The sequence below is a fragment of the Lipotes vexillifer genome, unplaced genomic scaffold (genome assembly GCF_000442215.2).
Source record: "Lipotes vexillifer unplaced genomic scaffold, Lipotes_vexillifer_v1.1 scaffold2030, whole genome shotgun sequence".
Taxonomy (NCBI): domain Eukaryota; kingdom Metazoa; phylum Chordata; class Mammalia; order Artiodactyla; family Lipotidae; genus Lipotes; species Lipotes vexillifer.
In genome coordinates, this window is record NW_006791849.1 from 1367384 (window position 1) to 1385035 (window position 17652).

A 17652-nucleotide genomic window follows, 5' to 3' on the forward strand; every position below is an offset into this window, starting at 1 on the left:
AACCAAGACCGGGAATGCCAACAGAACTCCGCAGTGAGGGCAATGTTCTGTGGGCGTGCTGTCCAACATGGCTGCCACTCGTCACCTGTGCGATGTGGCTACTGCGGCTGAAGAACTGAGGTTTTAATTTCACTTAATTTTAGTTAATTTAAATGGATATAACCACACGTGGCTTGTAGCTCTATACCGGATAGGACCTGGCACCTTCCAGGCCTAGACCTCACTTGGCTGCAGGTCTGGAAAGAGGCAAAGAGGTTCTGACCTGCTTGGAATCCCCTCTGGAGTGGACGAAGGTGGACAAGACCTTGCCTCCTGCTCAGAGCAGGCCCTGGAGGCCTCGGGCCTCAGCTGCTGCAGTCACACTCACCCCCCTTCTGCGACTCGATCTCCTTCTTGGCCTGCTCCAAGATGCTCTTGATGGCGTCATCCGAGCCGGTCTCTGGTGTGCGAATTCTCGGGGTGATACTGCCTGGGGGAGGAAAGGAGGCATCTGCTGTGGGGACCTGCATGTTGGGGGTCAGTCCCTGGAGCTGGGCAGGGTGACAGCCTGGTGCCCTCCTCTGAGGGCCAGACCATATGTGTGGCAGGACCACCACTTTGCTAGTCTGTGTGACAAACTGTGGACCTACAAGTGATTCTAGCTTGAAATAATAATAACAACAAAACCCACTGACGGCAGCCACCATCAATGCTAACAGTTCTCAAGAACTTACTACATGCTTTATGCTCATTTAACCCCCGTCATGAGGCTGACAGATGGGGAAACTGAGGCACAGAGCAGCTGAAGTGGATTGCCTGAGGTCACTCAGTAGATGAATGGCAGAGCTGGACACAAACAAAAGGTGTTTGTGAGGTCAAAACTTGGGCCCTTCACATGGATTACCCTAAAAACTGAGTCCAGCAAGGTTGGCAGTCACCCAGGCTGTCGTACAGATGGGTAAACTGAGGCTTGGAGGTGCTCAGCGGGTATCTGCCAAGGCAGCCCCTGGGGCCCAGACTTTTCCCACCATTATCAGCCTGAACGGCATCACAGCGGCCAGAGGGGGAAACTGAGGCACAGAAAGGCAGAGTCACTTGCCCCGAGTCACACGGCTGTGAGGTGGCAGACCCAAGGCTCTGAACCCCGACCTGTGCTCTCAGACCCCAGCCAGCCCCATGCCCTGGGCTGGGTCGTGGAGACCAGGTGTGAGCCTGTGCGCCGCAGATGGGCCCTCGGCCGGCACATACCTCGCTGCCGCACCTGGATGGTCCTCAGAGCCAGCACGTTCTGCTCGTCCGACAGGAACTGCTTCATCTTGATGAAGGGCTCCTTGCCCTTCACCGTGAGCTTGCGCCAGGGCTTGGGCCGGGCCAGGATCTCGCTGACCGAACCCTGGGACAGGCCCAACACGTAGTGGCCAAACACCCGCTGCCCGATGTTGTGTTTGAGCAGCTGCTCCTTCACCTGGAATGCGATCTCTGCCGTGTCCAGCTGCTCCTCCTCTGCCCCGGCCCCCGCTGTGGCCACTCCGCCGCCACTGCCCTCCGCTGGCTCAGGGCCCCCGGGCGGCTCAGGGCCAGGGGCTGGGGTGGCAGGGGCCGTGGGCGGCTTGGTGCCATAGAAGGCTGGGGGGAACACCAGCAGGCCTCCCGCCTCCCCCTTGAAGGCGGCCGGGGGCATCATGTGCTTGGACAGCAGCGTGTCCCCTGTCAGTCTCTCCCCTAAAGCCAGGCTGGGGAAGGGGGACAGTGAGAAAGTCTGAGGGCCATCAGGGCCGAGGCCAGGGCCCAGCAAGGGCTGCCCTGGGCTGGGGGACAGGGGGTCTTCAGGCCCTGGTGGCGGTGGGAGCTGTGGAGGGGATGGGTAGGACTGCTCCGTGCCCAGAGAATCCTTGATGGCAACATCCTCTGAAGGGTCTTCCTCTAGAACACCAAGGCAGACAGACAGAGGAAGAGAGGAAAGACAGACAGAAAGACAGAGAGGTGGATAGTGATGGGGAGAGACAGAGACAGAGACAGGGAGAGAAATCACAGAGAGACACAGAGATAGGAAAACAGAAATAACATGGGAGAGACAGAGACAGGCAGAGGCAGAGAGACAGAGACAGACAGAGACAGTGAAAGACAGAAAGCAACAGAAGGACAAAGAGACAGAAAGAGGGAGACAGAGAAACACATACAAAGAGACAGAAATTTGGAGGGAGAGGAAGGGGGCACAGGGCAGGAGGGAGTGGGGACAAGTGCTATAGGCGTCCGGCGGCGCGAGGCGCCAACACTGGCTGTTTCTGCCACACACACTCCCTGCCCCCTTCTCTGATCCCCATCCTTCAAGGCCCGGGCCAAATGCTAGTTCTGGGGAGCCCCCCTCCCACCATCAAGCACATCAACTGAGCACTCGTTATGGGCCCAACACCTTGCCCTGGGAGGATTAACCCCCATCCCAGAGCAGGACAGCCCACTTCCTGGGTGCTCGCCCTGCACCCCTTGTCTATGCGTTTGTATTTCCCATGCTGCTAACTTACTCCACCCGCACAGGGCCCATTACTGCCCCCATCTCACAGATGAGGAAATGGAGGCAGCACACAGAAAGTGTCGGCTGGGGCCACATGGCTGAAAGGTCATGAAGCCACTGTGTGAGGAGAAGGGGCGATGTGGGGGCAGTCATGTCTGTAGGCCGTGCCCAGGGGTCTGCTGTAGGGGGTGCGGTGTGAACGCCCTCCTTGTCCCATGACTTCTTCTACTGCTCTCGAAGGAGCAAGCCCTTCGGGGGACCTCAGGAGGGCCTGAGTGAGCTGTGTGTCCCTGAGTGTGGCCGTGGATGTGGGTGGCACCCTGTGGGACAGCTGCCTGCTGGCTTAGCTGTGGATGGCACCCAGCTCAGCCCCTGGCACCCAGGAGGCGCTCAATCAACATGCCCGCCTTTTATCCATCATCCTCCGGCCCATGTGGAAGGCAGTGGTCTGAGGGCATGGAGGAGGCCAGAGACCCACGGGCAGCTCCCACCCCAGCCCCTCAGTCCCAAGAGCACCCCTCCTCCCCTACCAGGGCTGGCCAAAAGACCAGGCTTTTCTAGAAGGAATTTCTGCGCAGGGAAGAATGCCTCCTTTGCCATGAGCAGGGAGTCTTCAGGCTTTGCCATGCCCTGAGGAGACAAGAAGCAGGGCTGAGAGGGCATGGCTGGTACAAGGCTCTCAGGGGCAGCCTGCCCTGTGGGGAAAGTGGTGGGGACACTCACCTGGGGGAGGCTGCAGGTGTTGGAGGCCAGCTTCATGGCTTTGAGGATGCTGCCAGAGAAAGTGGAGAGAGTGTGAGGCCAGCCAGTTCCCCAGGCTGGGAGAGAGGCACTACTACCTGCTATCTTCCCTGATTGACAGCAAGCACCCCAGCCCCCGGGACCCCATGTAACACGGGACTCAATGGACAACAGGCCTTAAATAGTGGGCTTGTTAACTGGTCTGCTGTCACCTGGAGGAGTGTGGCTTGAGCTCATCTGATTAAGGCATCATCCCCCTGCCCAGTTACAGCACCAGCAAGGCTATGTTTTCCCACAGGCAGCTCTTGATGACAAAGGTCCGGGCATGACACTCAAGGTGCCAGTGGAGAGTTGACAAGGGTAACACAAAGCGGGGTCTGGTGGGAAGGAGGAAGATGGTGAACTTTGCCGAGGGCCCTTTGCTATCTTCCCAGGCAGCCCCCAGTCAGGCAAGAGGGCTTGGCGGGGGGTCTATGGAGCCCCGCCCCACACAGTACCTCAGCTCTGTTTTAATTTCTTCATAGTCAGACTGTGCCTGGAGCTTCTCTTCCAGCTTCTAGAAGAACAAAGATGGTGAGGCTGGTTCACGTCCTTCTGCCTGGGGACTCCCCGCCCATCTCCCATCTGCCCACCTCCTCCCCAAGACCTACTTCGATGGCCACCTACTTCGATGGCCTCCGACTTGGCCATGAGCTGCCGCTCCAGGTCTGCAATCTGGTTGGCGGAGGTCTCCTCCAGCTCCTGCAGAGAGTTCTGGAGGTGCCGCACATCCTTCAGCAGCCGCAGGATCTCCCGATCCTTGGAGGCCAGGGCAGCCTCAAGCCGAGGGCCCGAGCACAGAGCGAAGTTCACCTTATCCTGGGCACAAACAGGGGCTTGGAGGGGTCGGGAGGTGTGGGGCAGGGGGCTGCAGGGCTGCTGTGCTCCCTGGGGTGACTCAGCCCCTCTTACAGGCCTGCGGCTTTCCCCTTACCACTTCTGAGCCTTTGCTCAGGCTGTTCCCACCTGCCTGGATGTCTTTCCCTCGCTTCTTGAGAAGAAATGAGGGAGAAGGAGTGGTCAGAGAAAGTACTTTGGAGGAAGGTATGTCTAAACTGTGATGAAGTTCAAGAACAAGTTAGTGATTTGGAAAGTTGCTTGGCAGCCTCTGCTAAAGGTGAAAATTCGGTGCCCTAAGTCCTGGTGGAATATATGCAGGAGAAATGTGGGCACTTGTGCACCAAGACACAGGATGTGAACGTTCACAGCAGCCCTCTCTGTAATAGCTCCAAACCTGAAACCCCCCAGATGCCTACCCACCAGAAAGTGGACAGATTGTGGAATACTCACGCAACAGAATACTAGACAGCAACAAAAACGAATAATCTACATTTACTTGCAACACAGTATGATGACTCTGCCAGATATATCATAGAGCCAAAGAAGCCAGACACCAAAGTGTACGCGTGATTCTATTAAGATCAGATATCAAAACAGGCAAAACCCATCTGTGCTGTTAGAAGTCAGGGGGAGTAGCACCTGGATGGGGTCATGAGGGAGGCTTCCGGGTGCTAGAATGTTTTATTGTTTTTTAAAAAATATTTATTTATTTATTCATTCATCCATTTATTTATGGCTGCGTTGGGTCTTCATTGCTGCACACGGGCTTTCTGTAGTTGCGGTGAGCAGGGGCTACTCTTTGTTGCGGTGCGCGGGCTTCTCATTGTGGTGGCTTCTCTTGTGGAGCACAGGCTCTAGGTGCACGGGCTTCAGTAGCTGTGGCACATGGGCTCAGTAGTTGTGGCTCAAGGGCTCTAGAGCGCAGGCTCAGTAGTTGTGGTGCACGGGCTTAGTTGCTCTGCGGCATGTGGGATCTTCCTGGACCTGGGCTTGAACCCGTGTTCCCTGCATTGGCAGGCGGATTCTTAACCACTGTGCCACCAGGAAAGTCCCTAGAATGTTTTATTGTTGATCTGGATGCTGGTTATGGGCTGTGTTCACTTTGAAAAATTCCAAATGTTGTACACTTATGATATGCATGTTTTTCCTTGTGGATGTTATACTTCAATAACACATTTATTAAAAAGGAACAAAAAGAGCCCGCATGCCGCCAGCTACAGAGCCCAAGCGCTCTGGAGCCCACGTGCCACAGCTAGAGAGAACGAAGAGCCCGCACACCGCAACAAAAGATCACACGTGCCGCAACTAAGACCTGACACAGCCAAAACCAAAATAAATAAATATTAAAAAAAAAAAAAAGAAAAAAAGGAACCAAAAAGAACCAGTCAGTTGGGTGAGGAAGTGGTAGTTATAGGATGTTTCTGGCTGAGAGAACAGCAAAGGTTTGGGTTTCTAAATCGGGCCCAGGTCCCACTCCCAGCAGCAACAGACCCACAGGATTAGACCTGAGACCTTGCAGCCATGAGACACGTTAGGGTGATTCCTTCCTCATCCTAATTTGCCACCAGCCCCAAGCCCCACAGCTTCTCCAGGTTTTAGGAAATGGCCCCTTTGTCCTGGCTGAAGATAAAGAGGTTTCTCTTTGAGGGGACCGGAAGTCAGGCTGCCCTTGAGCTCAGTTACAAATGAATCTAAGCAGCATTAGGAAGAAAAACAAAAAACAAAAAACAACTGACCACTACCAACCCCAGCTATTCTTCTATGGAGGTAAATGCCAATTAAAACAGGAAGCGGATGCCATTAACACATTAAATTAATTAGCATCGAGCGCCACTGTTGTGCTCAGAAAAGCTCACCCCTCCCCCAACCCAGCAAAGTTCCTCATGGCTGATTAGCACAGGCATTTGCTGGCTTCCATGGGGGTTAATTAAGAACCATTGGCAAATTCTCTCTGAGGCATCCTCATGAGCGCTCTCGCTCTCAGTCTTTCTTGTGTTCATTCTCTATGTCGTGCAGACATCAGGCACGTTGATACATACACACTGCCTCCTGGGACACGGGCACAGGTGCACACACCTACGGACACAGCACACACTGACACATGTACCTGTGGGGATACTCATGCTGAGAAGCACACGCATGGAAATGCATAGGCACCAAGGAGATGTGTCACCATCACACACACAGACGTGTATGTGCTCAGAGGCCACATGCTCACGTGGGCAAAAACACCCTGGACATACCCCAAACACACTAGTAATAGTAACACTGCATTAAATATTTACTGAGCAAAGACTATAAACCAAGCACCATGTAATCCTCTCAATAACCCTATAAGGCAGGTCCTATTTATACAGATGAGGAAACTGAGGCACAGTTAGGTTAAGGATACAGTTATTTGCCCAAAGGTCACAAACAGACACACATACACAGTAACACACGTTCAGAGAGACTCATTCCAATATTTAAATAGAAAGACAGATACAGACACACAGGTCAGGTGAAATGAAAATTATGCCGGCCACTTCAGGTTCATGAATGGAGACTGCAAATCACCCTGCAGCAGACCTGTTATTATGTAAGCAATCATGAATTTCATTCCTTGATATCTGGAAAGAAATCTGGAAAGAAGGTGGACCAATTTACATAAGAAAGCCAGGCTTTCTGGGAGAGGAACAATAAAGACTCTTATTACATGACAGAAGGGTAGGTTGGGGTGGGCCTGATTAAAATCCCTTGGCAGGGGCTTCCCTGGTGGCGCAGTGGTTGAGAGTCCGCCTGCTGATGCAGGGGACACGGGTTCATGCCCCAGTCCGGGAGGATCCCACATGCCGCGGAGCGTTTGGGCCCGTGAGCCATGACCCTGCCTGCGCGTCCAGAGCCTGTGCTCCGCAATGGGAGAGGCAACAACAGTGAGAGGCCTGCGTACCGCAAAAAAAAAAAAAAAAAAAAAAAAAAAAAAAACCCCTTGGCAGGAAATGTCCCCAGGACCCAAAGGGGCACCAACCTGGAGGAATGAGAAAGATGTACTGACTAACTGGCTTAACACAGGAACCTCAGGGTTGATGACTAAAGATTGGTTCTTTTTAACATGTGGCTGGTTGGGAAACCTCATTAGAATCACCCTGATACATTTTAGGAACACTTGGCTGATATGAGTGTCAACCTCAGCTCTTGGTAAGCAGCCCCGCTGCTGTCTGGGAGGGACTGAGAACCAGTGGGGCATCCCTGTAGCAGTCCCGCACATCTTCCAAGCAGTGTGAGACGAGTGGTCAACAGCAACACCTGGTGGCAGCCACCAAAACTGCACGGCTGCTCTATTGATCAAACTCACCCTCCTACCCACTCTTGCTGGGCATCTGGCAACTAAAATGATCCTCTTTGGCCCGACTAAATTCCAAAGTATATGCAATCAAGGTATGTGGAAGCTTGAGCTTGAACAGTTAAAAGAGCTGCAGCTGTTTTTGACCCTCAGCTAGTGAAGCAAGTCACAGTGATTATGTTTAACTACACACTGACCTTGGCAATTAAAATGCTATGCCCACAGTATGCACACAGAGACCCACACCCATTCATGTGCACAATTTCACACCAATGCGCATGGCCCACCCACATATTCAAACCCACAAACCTGGTCTTTCCCAACCTTTCCCCGTGGCTCCTCCACCATCCTTACCCCACTGGGTCCCTGAGGAGAGCAGCAGGCCAGGCGGATGGAACTGTTGACGGAGGCAAGTTGTTCCCGAAGACTTTCCACCTCCCGCTGGGCAGCCTCGGCTCGCTGGGAAGGAAAATGGGGCAAGTGTGGTTAAGAGGTGAGCGGGGCCACACTGGATCCCCCCCACCCCGGCCCTCCACTGCTTCCCTGCACCGTCTCAGGCAAGCAGCTGGGAAGGCAGGTCTGAGGGCCTGGGGTCCTCCTTTCTGGGTCCTGGACCCTTGAGTTGGCTCTTGGTTTCCCTGGTGTGTATCCAAGAGGAGCTAGAACATTCCCTCTTCAGTAGGGCAGGAAGGAAGATGCTGTCTTGATGGAACTGGCAATTTTCCACACGTTCCCAGGCCACTTCTGTCTGCCAAGTAAACTTCAGGCCTGGCTAGTCAAAAGGCCAGAGTTTGTCCCCAGCTCCTGTGCCATATGGTGTCTGCAGAGGTGGCTCACAAGCTGTTGCAGGCCCCTGGGCAAGTTACTTCCCCTCTCTGAGTCTTAGTTTTCCTTTTGTGAAATGGGAGCAATGAAACTGTAGAGGAGTGTTGAAATACATCTAAAATCAGAATGCCACAGTTTACTAAACTGAATCTTAACTCTTCAAAAATTCCTAAGAAAAAGCTTGGAAGGAAGCATACAAATGTTAACAATGTAGACTTGTGGCCTGGAGAGAAATCTGTACTTTGTCTCTCTTTCTGGTTGTATGACCTTGGGCAAGAAACTTCATATCCTTGGCCTCAGTTTCCCTGTCTGTAAAATGGGCATAATAAGAGCAACTATCTCATAGGGTTGTTCTGCAAGTAAGTGATTTGGTAAAATACAGCTCATTAGGTATCTCATCTTGATGCCTGACACATACAAATGTGTCAGTAATTGGTTTACTTTATTAACATCAACAGGGTGTATGGGATCTTGAACTATGGAAAATTAAAAGAGTTGCAGTTGTATCCTGACCTCCAGCTGGTGATGCAGGTCATAGCAATTAAGTTTAACTTACACACTGACCTTAGCAATCAGGATGCTGTGCCCACTATATGCGCACAGAGATCCACACACATCCACGCGCACATTTCATTGATTTATGTTTTAACTGATTTGTTTGTTTATTAGTATTCTACCTTGTTCCAGGAATGGTTTGAGTTAGGAGTCAGTTTTGTTTTGGGAAAGGTTTCGGGCGTGTGGGGCTGTAGAGAAAACATTTTTATGTTTCCACAAAGGGCATACTGAGCAAATGTGACTGAAACTTGGGATCTGGGCTAAAAGACAAGCCTTGGAGTTAATACATGACTGATTAGCTAGTGAGAACTCCAGAAAGATTCACCTCCTGGGAGATGTCTGTTGACATTTAAAGGGGGGATGAGACCTAGACCGTGGAGACACCCCCTGGGTTGTAAAGCTGAGTTTAAAGCTACTAGTCTTATCCTCCCCTGGAGAGAAGTATTTATATTCCAAATGCTAGAAACCCAGGATCCTTGCCCTTCTGTTCATCAGGATACTTGGGAGTAGGTTTCTCTCCCTTTCTCAGAACGTCCCTCTACTATACTATACAACCACCCAGATTCATATTTGGGTGGTTCCTTGCCTACAGCACAAACTCTGGTGCATGTAGGAGGATATCTGGTTCTCGTCTTGTCACCCCAGGGGAAGAACTGGGGCGAACTGGCATGGTTTTTACTATACGAGTAATAATGATCTGCTCTGCTCCAGAATCCTCTTGTTCACATTTAGGATAGTATTAATAAATACAGATATTAAAGACTAATATGATGACATTTACTTTTTTCTCAATACTCTACAATGAGCAGGTTTTAGTTTTATACTCAGGAAAAAATAAACATTATTAAAAATGCTCCCTATTCAAACTACTCTAAGATGGCTCTTCTTAAGCCCACTTGATTGGCGGAGATCCAAAAGTTTGACGACACACAGTGCTTGGTGAGGCTATTGGGAAACGGGCCCTCTGAGACCTTGCTGGAGGGAGTGTGTACTGGCACAACCCCATGGAAAGCAGTTTGATCACATCTGCCAAATTATAAACGCACAGCTCTTTCACCCAATGGTTCCACTTCTAGGAATTTGCCCTATACAGTGGTTTGGGTATGTATGAAATGATATCTGTACAAGGTTATTCACTGCAGTATGGAGGATGATGGTAAAATACTGGAAATACCATAAACGTTCATCAATAGGGTATGAGTTAGACCAGAGGTGGGCAAACTGCAACCTGTTGCCTGTTTATGTAAATAAAGTTTTACTGGAACACAGCCATGCCCATTCGTTTCCATATCGTCTATGCTTCACTCTACCACTGCAAAGTTGAATAGTTGTGACAGTGACTTGCAAGGCCGAAAATATTTACTCTCTGGTCCTTTATAGAAAGTTTGCCTTCCCCTGGGTTAGATGATGGTGCGTCCATGTAGTGCAACACGACGCAGCTGTGAAACAGAAGGAGCTGCTTTATATACAGATACGGAACAAGCTCTAAGACACATACATGGAAAAAGTAAGGTTCAGGAGAGTGCACATAGTATTAATAATTATTATTATTTTTTAAGTTGCTAATTATTCTCTTAAGGATATGCATACCAAGGTTGTGATGATTCCTTTCTTTTATTTATTTATTTTTGGTCACACGGCATGTGGGATCTTAGCTCCCCAACCAGGGATTGAACCTGGGCCCTCTGCATTGGAAGCGTGGAGTCTTAACCACTGGACTGCCAGGGAAGTCCCTCATTTTTGTTTTAGAAAGGGGTAAAAGTAGATATTCATGGGCTTGTGAAGGGATCCCTGGGAGGAGACCCCAGACATTGTAACAGAGGTTGCTAGGGAGAGGGGAACTGGGGGCAAGTTCAGGGAGGGGAGATGGAGTTTCCCGGCTATGCCCTAATGTACCTTTTTCAGTTTTGAACTAAGTAAATGGATTACCTATTCAAAAAATTAACCTAAAACACGTTATTTTTTCCAACCTTCCTCTGCAGGAGGGAGCACCCTGTCCTTAGGTTGGCACAGCCAGGCATCCGGGCCTTTGTCTCTGCTGTGCCCTCTGCCTGGAATGCCATTCCTCAAGAGAACAGCGCCTGGGCTTTAGAACCCAGCTGCAAAGTGTCCTCCTAGGAGGCCTCCCTCAACCACCCCCAGGGAAATGACCACTTGCCCTGTCACACTGCTGACCCCTCCTGGCCATGCCCCTGGCTGCTGGTGTTGCAGGGGACCGGGGAGAGATACAGTAGGCCCGCAGGACTCCAGACCAGACCCTTATGGCCACATCTTACCTCTCAAAGTCCTGCCCAACTTTGTCCTGCAGATGGCAAAACATCTGAAGTCAGAGGAAGGCAGGACGCGGGAACCCCATTTATAAATGTGAAAACTGAGACTCGGAGCGGCTGAAGGACTTACAAGGACCCGGGCTGGGACTAGGATATGGGGCCCCCAGGGAAGGTTAGGGTCCACACAGTGCCTGCCTGGTGATCGACTGAGGAGGTTGGTGGAGACCCCAGGTGGGGATGGAAGGAGAGAAGCAGCCCCGGGCTTGTCCCTCGTCACCGCCCTCGGCTCTATGGAACATAGCTCCTCACTCAGTCTGGTTGACAGAGACCCATGTCCCAGCTTAGCCTAGGGATGGGCCTGGGATCTCTGGTCACTGCTCTGCCTTCCTCCCACAGGGAAGGGCACTCGTCATGCTCTGCAGGCTGCTTCCTGGCCTTTACCAGGGCCGTCCCGTGCCTGGAATCCATCCCTCTACAGTCTCAAGTTACTTGTCAGGTCTCAGCTCCACGACCCTTCCTGTGGGATGTCTTCCCTGACCCCTGAGTCTGGGTCTGGTGCCCCTTCCCCAGCCGTTGCTGCCTGCATCACCCTATTTCTGAGTGTTCTGTCTGTACCCCACCCTCCTTCCTCTGGGAACTCAGGGGCTGGGTCCCAGACAGCTCCCAGCCCCAGCACTCAGCATGGAATGTAGTTCAATTAATACTGATTGAGCTCAGCTCCCTCCTCTCCGCCTGGCCCGAGACCCCCGCCCCGGGGAGAATGAGCCCCCAGCACACGTCTCCTCACCTGATTAGCTTTCTCCAGGTTGGTCATGATCAGGCCGACTTCATCTGCCCTGAGACAGAAAGACGAGGCCCTGAGGAAGGGATTGTGGCAGCCACCAGGGCCCCCGCCATTCCTGAAACCCCCCAGCCCCTGCCAACCCAAGGGTCTCGCAATGGAGGCCTCGAGAAGGCTGCCTTCCATCCTTCCTACTGGAGAGAAACCAAGCTGGGGGGGCGGGGAAAGAATCCAGGCTGGGGGGAAATGAAAACGGGGCCTTAGCACTGGACCCCTTCCAGGCAGCCTGGCCTCCCATCTCCCCCAGGGGTCCACTCTCTGAAGGTGCCACAGAGCTACACCTCCCAGCCTTTGCCTCTGCTATGCCTTCCACCTGGACGCCTTCCTCAAGAGAACGGAGCCTGAGCTTTAAACCTAGCTGCAGAGTGTTCTCCTAGGAGGCCTCCCTCAACTACCCTCATTTATTTTGCTGCCTCACCACCCCGCTGGGTTGACAGCGCCTAAAGGATCGGGACAGGCCTCATCCACCTTGGCTGCCCCTCTGCCTAGCAAGGGGTGGGGCCATAAGGGGCCTGCAGGGAGCATTTGGTGACTGAACGCCACACATGTGCTACACGCATGTTCCAGTTCAAGGCCTTCTTTGCATAAGCTGTTCCCACTTCCCAGAGCACCTTTCCAAGCATTCTTCATGTGGCCATCTCCTTCCCATCTTTGAGATCTCATTCTGAAGGTCGTCTCCTCAGGGAAGTCCTCCCTGACTACCCTGGATAATAGGAGCCACCCCTCCATGTTATTCTCTCTTGCTGCTCCTGTTTTTTTCCCTTCATAGCATTTACCATGTGGCCACAACAGTGTCAGGCATACAGTAAGTGCTGAACAGTGTCTATGAATGAAAGACTTTATTCCTGTACATCAGCTAGTGTCTGTCTCCTCTCCTTGACTGAGGACAGGCCCATGTTCTGGTGTTTCCTCCAGGGACCCAGCATAGCACTGGGTAAACAGTAGGTGCTAAATAAGTGTTTGTGGATTAAGTTATATCTTAAAGCCTGAAGAAATGTTGAGTCCAGAGTAATTTAAGTTAATGACACTTGGCCCTGTGAAGCTGGGGAGTGGGGACAGCCCCTGGAGGCTGGGGCAAGGCAGAGGCCCATTACCAGCAGAGTCCGCTTAGCTGGAAACCCAGAATGTCCTTTATAGCTTGTGCTACATGGATGGCACCACAAATAAATGCTGAACAGCTGTGAGCCTATGCGGGTGTGGAGCAGAGAGTACTTAATTAAATGGGTGTCTCAGGTAGAATCCGATGGAGAATATCAGAAAGAGGAGGCATGTCTAGAGAGTGAGAGGCAGGAGGCATGCCTGGGAGGGTCAGAGGGAGGAGGCATGTCTGAGAGGGTCTGAAGGAGGAGGCATGTCTGGGAAGGTCAGAGGGAGGAGGCGTGTCTGGAAAGGTCAGAGGGAGGTGGCATGTCTGGGAGGGTCAGAAGTAGGAGGCGTGTCTGGGAAGGTCAGAGGAAGGCGTGTCTGGGAAGGTCAGAGGGAGGTGGCGTGTCTGGGAGGGTCAGAGGTAGGAGGCGTGTCTCGGAAGGTCAGAGGTAGGAGGCCTGTGAAGGTCAGAGGGAGGAGGCGTGTCTGGGAGGGTCACAGGGAGGAGGTGTGTCTCGGAAGGTCAGAGGGAGGAGGCGTGTCTGGGAGGGTCAGAGGCAGGAGGCACACCTCAGCATGGTTCACTTACTTGGATGCCGCCTCCTCATCGTATTTCCGCCGCAGCTCCAGCAGCTCTGTCTGCGTGGCCTTCAACGCTGGGAAAAATTAAAGTGCCGGAGTAAGGCCCTCCACCCCCAGGGAAGTGGAACCTGCTCCCCTTCTCTGGGGCTCAGAAGGCAGAATGAAGCTTGGGGTAGTGAGGAAAGATTTTTCTCTCAGTTAGAACTGGTGACAAGCAGTGAGTTTCCTGCCCCTAGAAGGGCTTCGAGCTGGAGGGACGGCTGTGGCATAGCCAGGGTGGGGCGGGCAGATGACATGATTCTCTATGAGTCTATGAAGCTCAGGGGACCCAGGTAAGTGGAGGGGGCAGTCTGTCCCGGGACCTGGCGTATGAGCCCCCTAACACCATTAAGGTCACTCCAGGACCTGGGTTGGGTCGTCCGTGCATGAGCTCACCCACCCTGAGGCCCAGCCCTGGAAGTGAGGGGACGGGAGGGGCAATGAAGTCAACAGATACATGTATATTACAACAAATGAGGGATTTCTCATAAAGTTCCAGATTTCTGATTTCTCTAGCAAAATGGAAGGGACTGGCTATACTGGGCAGTGCCTGGCTGGGGCTCAGCAGTGGCCACCTCTTTAGATCAGGCCTGGGTTCTCCAGTTTGACCCACACCCCACCCTTCTCTACTGCATTCCCTAATCCAGCCAGCTTGGCTGCATGCCCGGCCCCTGTAGGCACTGCATTTGCCACCCTGGATTGAATTCTATCTCAAACCCTCTCTCCACAGTAGTACGACCCCCGGGACTGGGGTCTGATCCCTGCTGGGTAATGTAGGTCTTTCCTCTCCCTTCCCAAACTCCTTTCTTGCCATCCTGATTCTAGAACACCTGACCCTGTGTTCAGTGTCGCTGCCCCCTCCCACTCCCCCTGGGCCTCCTGGTCTGACTGGCTGGGGCGCTGCACGAGGGCAGGGGACATGTGCCAGATACACACCTGAATGTAGGACCTTGATCTTCTCCTCGGCTTCCCCCAGTCTGGCTGCCAAAGTGAAGGCCTGTACTTCCTGAAGGCCCCTGTGAAAAGACCTGGTGTGTGGACCGGCCCATCCTGGCTTCCTGTCCCCTCTCCCACTCCCTGTAAAATCTGCACCTCCGTCTTTTTAATGAGTCCTTAAACATGACACTCAGGCACTTGGCTGCCCTGCTGTTTTGCTGACTGTGTGGCCTCCATTAGAGCTGGTGCCCAGTTAAGGTTCTGTAGCAGCCAGTGACCTTGCCTCTCTGGGCCTCAATTTCCTCATGTATAAAATGGGTTTCTGATGGAGTCTGCCTCAGAGAGTGTTGTGAAGCATGTTCAATGTGGTGCCCAGCACCCAGAGTTCCCTCAGTATCACTGGTAACTATTATTGTCCCCTTGAGAGGCACTTTTTTTCCCTTTTCTGTGGCAGGAGTTTGGGAAGCCCCCACAGCCCACTGTGGTCTAACTTGGGTGTGATGCAAGCATCCCAACAGAGAAGGAGGACCCCTAGCTATGCTGGGGGAGGGTTTATGCAAAGCCTGAGCCTTACCTTGGCTGGCTCAGTGACTCTAGGGAAGGAGCCCCGTTTACCTTGATCATATCCTGCCCCCTCCCCCTCGCTCATTCCATTCCAGCCACACTCCCCTCACACATCAGGCACGTTCCTACCTCAGGGCCTTTGCACTGATTGTTCCCTCTGTCCCTGTATACCTGCAAGGCTCCCTCACCTCCTTACGGCTTTGCTCACCTTCTCAGTGAGGCCTCCTCCAACACTCTATTTAAAACTTCAGCCCCCGGGGACTTCCCTGGTGGTGCAGTGGTTAAGAATCCTCCTGCCAATGCAGGGTACGTGGGTTCGAGCCCTGGTCCGGGAAGATCCTACATGCTGCGGAGCAACTAAGCCTGTGCACCACAACTGCTGAGGCTGTGTGCCACAACTACTGAAGCCTGTACGCCTAGAGCCCGTGTTCCACAACAAGAGAAGCCCCCGCACCGCAACAAAGAGTAGCCCCCGCTCTCCGCAACTAGAGAAAGCCTGCGCACAGCAACAGAGACCCAACGCAGCCAAAAATAAATAAAATAAATAAATTAAAAAAATAAAAAACTTCAGCCCCCATCTTATCCTCTCCCTCTTCTGCTTTATCTGTCGTCACAATGCTTATCATGTAGCACACCACTTATTTATCATTTTTGTTTGTGTTTTCCTCACTAGAAAGTAAACTCCAGGAGGGCAGAGTTTTGTCCATTTTGTTCACTGCTGTTCCCTAGAACAGTGGCTGGCACACAGTAGGTGGCTGCATAAATATGTGGAATGAAAAAATAAGTGAATGACAGAAAGGATAAATGTAACAATCATCATAAAATTGTCCTAGAAAGGCCCTAAGAATGCATATTTTATCACCACTGCACCAATCGTAAAGGCAAACATTTACTGATGTGCTTCTCCCTGTGAGCACTGAGCTAAGCATGTACAGGTGTCATTTCATTTCATTCTTATGGCAGACTAGGAGTTGACACTGCCTGTGACAGTCGGTGTTAATATGTCCATTTGGCTGGGTTATAGTACCCGGTTATTCAGTCATACACTAATACATGTACTGCTGTGAAGGCATTCTGTAGATGGGGTTAACATCTACCATGAGTTGATGTTAACTAAAGGAAAATATTCGCAATAACACAGGTGGGCTTCATTCAGTCAGCTGAAGGTCTTAAGAACAAAACTGAGGAAGAAGAAATCCTGCCTCAAGATGGCAGCACTTACACCCACCTGACAGTTTCCAGCCTGCTGGCCAGCTCGACCAATTCAGACTGGCCAGCCTCAATCGTGAGTTAAGTCCTTGAAATACAACTCTTTTTTTTTTTAAATATTTATTTATTTGGCTATGTTGGGTCTTTGCTGTGGCACGCGGGCTCTTAGTTGCGGCACGTGGGATCTAGTTCCCTAACCAGAGACTGAACCCAGGTTCCCTGCATTGGGAGCGTGGAATCTTAACCACTGGACCACCAGGGAAGTCCCAAAATACAACTCTTAATCAAAAAAAAATTCTACTGGTTGTTCCTCTGGGGGACCCTGGCTAATATACCACCATTAGCCCCATTTTCTAGATGGGGAAACTGAGGCTCAGTGAGGTGATGTGACCTGCCCAGGGCTGGCCACTGAGCTGCTGACGTGTGGCTTGAACCCAGACCTGCATCTCCATCTCCAACCTGCATCTGGATTCCCAAAGGGTCCTGGGCAGGGGTGACTTTCCAGGTCCCCCCTCCCAGACAGGTGGAGCAGCGGGAGCCTGCCTGTCCTTCCCCCACTCACTTTTGTTTCTCTGCCTCATTTCTCTGCAGCAAAGTTTCTGTCAGGAGGGCTTTGCTGGGAATGCCTGGGAGGCGGCTCCCCTCAGTCAGCGTGGGCCCAGCCGGCGACGTCCCCTCTCTCTGTTCTGGAGGGAGAAAAAGAGGGAAAACCGCCCATTGCTGAGAGTGGCGTGACAGCCAGAGCTGCTTTCTGCAAACCAGATGGATCAACAGTGCTGGGAGAAGAATCAACTTCCCAAACTCAGCGTTGGAGAGAGCGCAGCTGTCAGGACCTGTTGTCACTGCGATCAGCTGGGTTGAGCCTTGGCGAGTGCCTGCACAAGAAAGTCAAACTCCATCGTGCCGGCCTAGACAGCACACCCAGAGGCTTCCTTTGCCCTCTCAGACCTGTTCCTGCCTCCTTGGCCTTCTGTATGATTAAGAAAAATCATGATAAAATATGCATAACATAAAATTCACCATGTTAACCATTTTAAAGTGCACAATTTAGTGATATGTAGTATAGTCAAAATACTGTGCAACCATTATCAGTAATTCCAGAACACTGGCATCACCCCAAAAGGAAACCTGTCCCCATTAAGCAGTCACTCCTCACACCCTTCCCTAGTCCCCGGCAACCACTGTTCTGCTTTCTGTCGCTACGGATTTGTGTATTTTGGATATCTCATAGCACTGGAATCATAACACCTATCCTTTTGTGACTTGATTCTTTCACTTAGCATGTTTTTGAGGTTCATCAAGGTTGGACCAT

At 51.9% G+C, this 17652-nt stretch overlaps 1 protein-coding gene across 1 annotated transcript in view; it reads right to left on the reverse strand.

The window, feature by feature from the left end:
• Positions 1-17652, reverse strand: part of CUX2 (cut like homeobox 2) — a 266751-nt gene that overhangs the window by 19969 nt on the left and 229130 nt on the right. Inside the window, exons 6-16 of the mRNA XM_007464869.1 lie at positions 16903-17026; positions 14568-14647; positions 13600-13666; positions 11871-11919; positions 7788-7892; positions 3899-4090; positions 3730-3788; positions 3215-3263; positions 3022-3121; positions 1228-1902; positions 368-469 (exon numbers count right to left, since the gene is read on the reverse strand). Coding sequence (XP_007464931.1) covers positions 368-469; positions 1228-1902; positions 3022-3121; positions 3215-3263; positions 3730-3788; positions 3899-4090; positions 7788-7892; positions 11871-11919; positions 13600-13666; positions 14568-14647; positions 16903-17026 — 1602 coding nt within the window. The remainder of the gene's footprint in view (positions 1-367; positions 470-1227; positions 1903-3021; positions 3122-3214; positions 3264-3729; positions 3789-3898; positions 4091-7787; positions 7893-11870; positions 11920-13599; positions 13667-14567; positions 14648-16902; positions 17027-17652) is intronic.